The following is an 8,932-nucleotide window of genomic DNA, read 5'->3' on the forward strand; positions in this document are numbered from 1 at the left end:
AAAAGATCCCAACATCATAACTTGGATGTTATGATCTTAAAGGTCTTTTCCAACCTAAACGATTCTACGATCTACTCTAACCGATACTGATACTCCTCAAAAAGCAGAAAAATAGCAGCAGCAAAGCTTACTGCATCATGCCCACCACAAAGGACAGTCTAAGGACAATTCAATGTTCAGGCTCAGGCTAGCACCTCAGTTATTTTTATGAGAACTGATACGCAAGCGTAAACATAATCGGGGTGATACAGTATGTATGAAAAGCAATTACAAATTCTGAAAAAGCTGTTAGAACTCTGATGCTTACATGAGGTAAGACAAGATACAGAAAGTGAATGAGAAGTCCCTTTTGTTTTTTTCCTCCTTTTCTCCCCTCCCACCTCCCCTCCCCCCCTTTTTTTTAAAGGCATCTAAATGGTTATCTTTGTCATGGCACAAAACCAGCATGCAATAACACAACATGGCACAGCTTGTTACCTCTACTGGAGGTTTGAAAATCAGATTGCTGGTGCTAACTTCTTTTTTGTCATTTCCATTGCCTAATCTTAGAGCAATTTTTTGTGCCTCCCTCTGGACACCCTCACTGTACTGGTTATTATTTGCTTCTTCGTAACGATCCATCCATGCCTTGATTTTAGTTTCCCATCCAAAGTTCAAACTGTCAGTAGGATCAATCTCTGGAGCTGAGCCCTAAAAATTAAAGTAAGTGAACAGATATTACAAGTTAAGAAAAAGATATTAAAATTAAAAACCAAGACTACAAGACGCAAAATTAAGGGCAAAGTTATGCCACTGATTTAAGGTGGGTTTTTTTTAAAATTCTGAACATGAATGAGCATTGAGTTGAGTTCAGTAGCATTGCTTTTGTCCTTTTATGAATTTTATTGTTTCATAAATATCACCCAAGTTCAGGAATACACTCCCCCTTCAATAGGTCTTCTAGCTTTTAGTGGGGTGAGAATGGAAACTGACATTGTTTCCTCCCACGACTGCACTGCATCATGAATCTGTAAGTGCAGGAGTTGGAGGGTCAGATCTCCCTTTCTACTCAACTTTTGTGAACATACGCAAATAAAAAGAACTCCAGCTTCCATCCTGTAATACACAGATCTGACTTTCCCCTTTCAACTTCAAGGTTCATGCTGTATCTTTTTTCCACTTCACATCTTACTAAACTTTACTAGCTCTAGACCTACTACATTAAGTTTGCGACTCTAATGTTACAGGCTTTGCACAGACCATTTTTCTCCCCTTATCCATTCCTCACTGAAAATTTTTTTTCTGCAGTGCTTCAGATCCTTTCACTTTTAAAGAAAGTGCCATTGTACCTCCAGACCTCACAAGCAGCAGCCAGGCTGCAGCCAACCAATGCTCCTTACGGACAGCAGCAGCCAACCAACGCTCCCTTTTCTATCCACCTGAGCAGAGACACTATTAAACATTAATAAAAAAGCAAGTAGTTCAGCAATTCAATTTACCTGTTACTGATTACATTTCTTTTGTGCCTCGAGAGAACCATAAACACAAACAGCATTAAAAAAGGTGTGATGCTAAGAAAACCATGAAAAAACACAATGGAACCTTACAAATACCATATTCAAAAAGCACAAAACAGAGATTTTTCTTCCCCAATTCCGTCTTCACTATTGGCAAGTCACATCTTATACATCTAAAGTTTAAATTGCATCCGACTTGTTTTTATATATTGCAAGGATGAATAAACTATAGGAAATACCTAGTTTTCACACCATGCATATTTTTATCTCACTGAAAATTTAAAGACTGCTATAACACTTAAATCTTATAAGGCAGACATGCCAATATGATTCCTTTAACTATACCAGCACTAGTGAGGAGAGTCCCACCAGATGAATACATTGAGGTGTGACAGAGCAGAACTGCTAGTTTAGCCTTCAAATGCAATATGGTCATTTCATTCTTTTGCTGCTTAGAGATATGAAAAGCTGGAGCTACTAAGTTCAAATGAGGTCTGCACTCACATTAACTCCTTGCATAGCCCCAGTGAGCCCTAATTCCTCCAGTGGCTGTTGAAAACCAGACATTCTCAAAATAAAAAATTAATGTTTCAGTTAACTTTGCAGGACATAAAGATGTAGTGCTCACACCTTAATTTAAAAATATGATGATGTATATGTAGCACACTAGTTATCAAGAGTATTTTAGCGCTTAACGTATAGCCCAAATTGCATTCTTGATGCTTCATATTATTTAAGTACCGAGAAACTAAGGTTTAAAACAAAACACAAACAAAATCACGTTACCTTTACTCGTGAAGATTTCCTGGATCCTTCTCGAAATGCCTGAAACAGAATTACATATTTACATTCTTGGGAGGAAATACAAAATCTCTTAAGGAATTCAAAATCTATAAACAAATTAACAGCTTTTCAGTGTGAATCATTCTCACTAAAACATGCATGACAACCACAACAGAACAAACTACGTTGAAATCTCAAGGGGGCAACAGATTACATCTCACAAAAAGTATTTTAAAAAACAATTCAGCATTCCAAGGTAAGTACGTACTGAATGCGAGAGCTAGTTGTCCAGATACTCTTACAACATGACTCCAGAATTTCAGAATTCAAGGCAACGTAACTGAGAAGTTACTTAAAGACCATCCCATACTTGGCAGGTAATACTGTTAAGTTGCCCACAACCTTCACTACACTATGTGTGGAAAGGGGGAAGGGGAAGCAGGTATCAAAGATGGCTTATAATATTAATTTTTGAAAGAAGTGTGTTATTCTACAACAAAATAGAATTCTTTAAATCATCTCACACAATGTTGGGAGATAACAGAAGAATATGTGGTAGTTAGTTTATATTGAGAACCGTTCATTCAAAAGGAAACATGAGTAAGATTTCCAAAAATATACTGATAACTAATTGTGACCTCTAGTTTTAAATGACAATATTCTCATCCAAACCAGTGAAACTGAACTGCAGAAAATGAACTCGTTAGTTTCGGAAATTTCATGTACTACTTCTCATATACTATATTTGTCTTCACATGCATTGTTTACACCTGTAGCTAAACAGCATAATGTCAATATCCTCTTTACTGAAGTACTCTAGTAGCTAGCTTTGACAGTACCTTCCACACAATTTCAACTCAAATAAATGGACATAAAATCACATCAGGACAACTGACAGCAAAGATTTATGAACTTAGAATAATCACAACTGAAGACTTTCAGACACGGAATTCTTCTTTGGGTATCCAAAGCCTCTTCTGCCCCACCTCTCACCGTTATCAAGCAGTGCAGCAAATGCAATTCCTCCTTACAAATTCTGCCTCAATTACAAAATTGAACTTCCTTGGCTAGTACATACTAACTTGAAGGGGCAAGGGGCAGGGGGGCGGAAGAGGCAGGGAAGACTGTATCATGTACTGCAGAGTACTACATTTCAATCTAAACCCAGGTAATAAAATACTATTAGTAACAATAGCTTGATTTTTAAAACCAGTGTCTCTTGGTAAAAGATGTCACATACATGTAAATTATAACACAAGAGTTATAAAAAGAGAAATTACATTCACTTACTTTTTTACATTTTGCTATGTTCTGTTCTTTCTCTCCACTTTTTTTCCTTTTCTTATCATTGACTTTTGTAACTCTTGTAGCAGTTAAAGTAATTGTAGTTGGTGTATGCTGAAAAGCAGTATACAGCTCCACAGGAACCTCATCACCACTCTCTGTTGCACTGGTATCCCCATCTTTAAAACAAAGAACATTCTGTAGACAATTGAACACTGTAGAAAAAACATTCACTAATTACTCTACACCTGCTTCTACAAAAGCAAAAATAGTACTGACAAATGCTTCAAGCACTCATATGCAAAATTCACTAACAGTTGCAACAGCATGTAAATGAATGACCAACGAGAAGCTTGTAATTAACAGGGGTTTGTAATGCCAGGTAAGAAAAATATACCGGATTAATTCTGTCATTTGAATTGAATTATATTATTCCATTATAAGAAAAATTAGAACAAAAATGGTTAAAAAATTGTCACCTTGTTCACTTTATATATAGTTTTTACTTGTAACATGACTCTCAGATTACTGTATTCTAGCAGGGATTAAAATTAATGACTGCCCAGCATTTCTTGTGAAGCCCTACCAATCAGTCATGTGTAAGTCATAATCAACCATTTCAACTGCAATTTGCAGTGTCAAGTGCCTTTTTCAGGGTAAACATGTCAGTTTAGCCAAAAGCTTTCTCTCCTCAAAATCCCCTAACAATAACACTCTGCTACTCACAGAAGACAAAAGGGAAGTCTATTTTACTCATTAAAACAAGATCATACACAAGGTGACAGACACTTTTTCTTTGTGTTGTGCACCCGCAGACCTAGAAGCCAAAGCCTGAAATTTAGCATACATCAGCATTTATGTCAGACAAATAAATTTCCTGACCTGAAACAGGATTACCCTAGTTCTGTCAAGATGAAAGGCTGCGAAGTTATGGGACTGGCAGAAAGATGGTGCAACACAGACGGGAGACTGCTGTTCACATATACCCAGTGCAGACTTCTCAGATTTTTTAGCAGGTTTTACAAATATTCAGCCTTCAGCAAATCTACTTCAGGCTAAGCAAGACTTTTTCCTGAAACTGCATAGAAGCACGCTTTACAAATACTTAATAGGAGCGCAGAGGAAACACACCTTCTGAGCTTAGAAGGATGGAAGGATGTTGCCTTAATCGCTGCACTCAATGGTCCTAATTCTTGAAACCTTCTTTACTAAATAAAGAACTCCAGCTACTGGTTACTCTGAATTTTTCTAGTTCACAACATTCCTTAAAAGGATTCTTCTGTGCACAGTAAACAATCCAATATTACCATCTTGGTTTTTCTTTTGAACAATTTATGAGGCACATGATTACACTTTATATATTAGGAGCTGATGAAGTTTTATGAATTTGTTTACATCTCTGCTGCGACTGTTTTCTGAACTAGCATAAAAAAACACATAGAAGAAATCTCTAGTCAAAGAATAATGAATAGCAGAATAACCAATGACTGAAAAATTAAAACCCAAGGCTTTCTTAAAATTGTCAATGTTTGTAGTCCATACACAAGTGTCTACAGAATAAATATGTCACAGGCAAACACTACTGTGCTCCCCCACCCCAAGCCCCCCAAAACACTGTCTTCCTTAGGGAAGCAACATTTCACCATTGTTGTCTACACTGTGCCCTAACTTACTGTAAAGAATAATTACCTCAATCATACATATAATTAGAGAGCTGTTTTGAGACACTCCTTCCTAACCTACATAACCTGCTTTCACTTTGAAAAGCCTTAGTAAAGGGAACTAAGGGAAGACTTTGCATCTTGGAAGACAAACTCTCCAAATTTCACAAGAACTTATGGGAACAGACTCATTTCCTCATAAGCAGCAAGTGATTTTCATCAGCACCAATTTCAAGACCAGACAGCTTGAAGCAACATCCTTGAACACGGTATACATCTAGATACTATATCTTACTAAATAAACCCAAGGAACAAAACAAAACACAAACAAAAATACCCCAAACAACCAAAACCAAACTCAAAACATCCAAGATACAACTGACTAGGGGCTTAAAGGTGCTCACCCACTGAACCATAGTTAGCAATCCAATGCACAGTTAAGCCACATCAGAATTACACTGTTATACCAGAACAACAAAACCGCAGACAATGGGCTATAAATACTGCCAGGAAAAAAGGTGATGTGGTCATGCATGTAAGTTTAAGACTCTCATCAAATTTCGTATCAAGTGAAATGTTCACTTCAAAGCTCATTTTTTTGAGGCAAACCAACTGATCTACTACTTGCTCCCCACTGCTTAGATTTGGATGCAACAAGGCTAAAGCAGCAACTCTTTAGAAATCTTTTCAATAAAAACCATTATACTGTAAAGTATTGTCATATTTAAATGAAAAGGCCTATTATATGTAAGCCTTAAAAAAGCCATATATATACACATACTTACTCAAAGAACATACAAATAATGCAATTTTACCTTCAATCAAACACCTCTAACTTATTACTAAGTTACAAGTAACATTCTACTGCTGCTGAATACTTAAAACATTTAATAGATAAATTCAAATTAATGCCACTTTTGCTTCTCCTACTTGGAATCATCTATGAAAATGGCCATTTTTACTAATGTCTCATGGTAGACAGTTCATACCCAGAATTACTTTAAGTCTGAGTAAATCATGTAATATCAGTCAACACCCAAAAAGTGCATTTAGCCAAGAAAATGTACTAGCTAAATGAAAATTAAATACACATGCAAGCATACGTTCATTTCAAGTTATGCACTATAAATCACAGTAATTAATATTGCACTCAACTGAGTCATGGACTAAACAGGATTAGAATTGATCTTTGCTATTACTCTGTTTTGACACTTAAGACTTACCATTTAGTATTTTTTTCCTATTGAATGCACAGAGCAGACTTAAAAGACTGATCACCAGGATTAAGGAGTGCTGAACACTAACTTCAAAGGTAAAATCTCTTCAGCTCTTGCTAAGATTTTTACTGGCTCTCCTCCCTTAAAGCTTACGGTAAATAATCAGACAGTATGGCTACCAACCCTGAGAGATTACTTAAAACAGCTCAGACCATCAATTTTTCTTGTTCTGCAGGTAAATTCAAGTTCATCTTCACAACATCAACATACCACTTAGTGAACTCATTAACTCCAAATCAATTATAAATGTACTTGTTGTATTACTTTAATAGAATCAGCAAAAACTAATTGCAAATTTAAAAAGCCTGTACCATCTAGCAGGTCAACGAAAACTTTACAAAGTAAGTTTGGTTTTAAAATGAGAACAGACAAAACAAAAAATGGTTGTGGTGTTCTAAGTCATTAATGCGTTTAAAGGACTTAAACCAGCTTAGCACTGGACAGCAGAAAAGTATCAACCACATCAAGAAGCACTATTAAAAGCAACACACACTTCTAGGCCACATCACAGACTTCAGAATTTTCAGAAGGCATATGAAATAGGCATCAAGATATCTACCTATCATCTCCAATGGAATAATTCTAAGAGATCAGTATGAGGATACAAGTAGTTTATATTATGATGGAAAAAATGACAGAACTGTGAAATAATTTTTTTCCAAAAAAGAACTTAGTAATCCTCTCTTCCCACAGAAGAAACCTGAACCTTTTCTATCTTATCTTCAGTAGCTTACTCCAACTAGTAATTATAAAAGCTACATTCATTATTATGAAACTTTAACAATGTTCAAACAGATTGAATTATTCCACAATGATAAGGAAAAAGGCGCTGGCAACAACCTTTAATAAAACATGTGGAACTGCAACAATTCTGATATAACATTATCTTAGTAACAATAAAGTCAAGTAAAAGGCACTGATTTACCGAACCTTTTATGCTGAAGGCTATTAAAAATAATAATAAAAAAATCACAGGAATTGCATATACACTCTTAAGTCTATACAGTTTACTTATTTTATAACCTTTACTAAGGAAAAAATCTTTAAGCTGTACTCACCTGACATATTTTCCCTTTTCCTTCGTTGCAACAGCACTGCCCTTTCTTTATCTAAATTCCTGAAATTAAAAAAATAAATTTTATTTAATTCTTCACACTTACACATCAATATATCTAAGTATTAGAACAGACCTTTCCATAGTTACCATTTTCCATTGATGGTTACAGAATAGATAGCTCAATACAGAAAAGACAGCTGTACGTTTAGACACTTGGAAAAATATCAGTTGTGCACTGTTTCATTCCATTGTAATGCAGAACACATGCAAGTATCTAAATCACTTGAAAACATACAGACACTTGATAGCTCAGGAGAAAGCCTGACAGTTGGTCCATGGATTACAGATAAGCAGGCATTAAACCATTTTCCTGCAGGTTCTCCAAAAAAATACAAAACAAATATTCTACGACAACAATGTGCGAACTATTTCTCAGAAATAAATAAATCATTTACTGGTAATTAAAATGTTCTGAACACACGTCTTTTATTCAATGTTTAATTAACAATCTGCAACATAAGCAACAGGTAGCATTTTATACTCTACATCATAGGACAACTATCATGACAGTCAGCTATAGTCCACCTACCACACAGCCAGAACAAAATGCCCTCCTTGTCATGTCATATGACTTCAAGTTTGAGCAGGGGCACGCATATACTCATTCCACAACAAGAAATCCTCCAAGCGAGCACTACAGCATTTTGGAATGGGGCCATAAAGACACTGAGAAATACTGCTGGGGCAGCTGACCTGAAAACAGCTGTTAACAGGTTCTCAATGTATGACAGCCATGAAACAGAATATGGAATGGACTGTCTATGTACCTGTCAGTGTGAGACAGGATCCAAAAATCATTGCTATTTCGGTAAGTGCTTCAAGGGTTTACCCCTGTCACCTAGTGAGGTGAAACAATGACTGCTGTGAACAAGGAAACGAAGACGGGCAAGATCATCTGCATCAGAAATTTCAATCCTTTAACCAGAATTGTCAGGATTATGCTACATGGTCTGCGTTTTATCCATTGGTTGTTCTGCCACCTCCTCCTTTTATATTCTCTACTCATTCTAGTTATTCAGAGTCCAGAACCAATGAAACTACTCACCTTGGTTGACAACGTTCACACAGATATATGTCAGGAATATGCTGCCTGTCAATCCCCATGCAGTCAATGTGCTGCCAGACACTTTAAAAAAAGAACAAAAAAACTTCTTAAGTACAATTTTTAAAATTGTGTGCATAATACACACATGTGCATGCACACACACACAGAGCCATTCTTTTTTTCATCATGATCTTTGCTCAGATTGCATACTGCCTAAAACTACATCTCAATCACTGTCTTCACAAACAGAATTAAATATGGCCAAGGAC

At 36.1% G+C, this 8,932-nt stretch overlaps 1 protein-coding gene across 1 annotated transcript in view; it reads right to left on the bottom strand.

The window, feature by feature from the left end:
- The window catches only part of KMT2E (lysine (K)-specific methyltransferase 2E), a gene marked incomplete at its 5' end in the record, with an annotated part of 37,198 nt that extends 28,454 nt beyond the window's left edge, over window positions 1–8,744 (bottom strand). The window contains 5 exons of the mRNA XM_010073143.1: window positions 478–690; window positions 2,283–2,321; window positions 3,570–3,742; window positions 7,560–7,618; window positions 8,664–8,744. Of these exons, the coding sequence (XP_010071445.1) occupies window positions 478–690; window positions 2,283–2,321; window positions 3,570–3,742; window positions 7,560–7,618; window positions 8,664–8,744 (565 nt within the window). The remainder of the gene's footprint in view (window positions 1–477; window positions 691–2,282; window positions 2,322–3,569; window positions 3,743–7,559; window positions 7,619–8,663) is intronic.
- Window positions 8,745–8,932: the final 188 nt, after the last annotated feature.

Source organism: Pterocles gutturalis, unplaced genomic scaffold, assembly GCF_000699245.1.
Source record: "Pterocles gutturalis isolate BGI_N339 unplaced genomic scaffold, ASM69924v1 scaffold3472, whole genome shotgun sequence".
NCBI lineage: Eukaryota > Metazoa > Chordata > Aves > Pterocliformes > Pteroclidae > Pterocles > Pterocles gutturalis.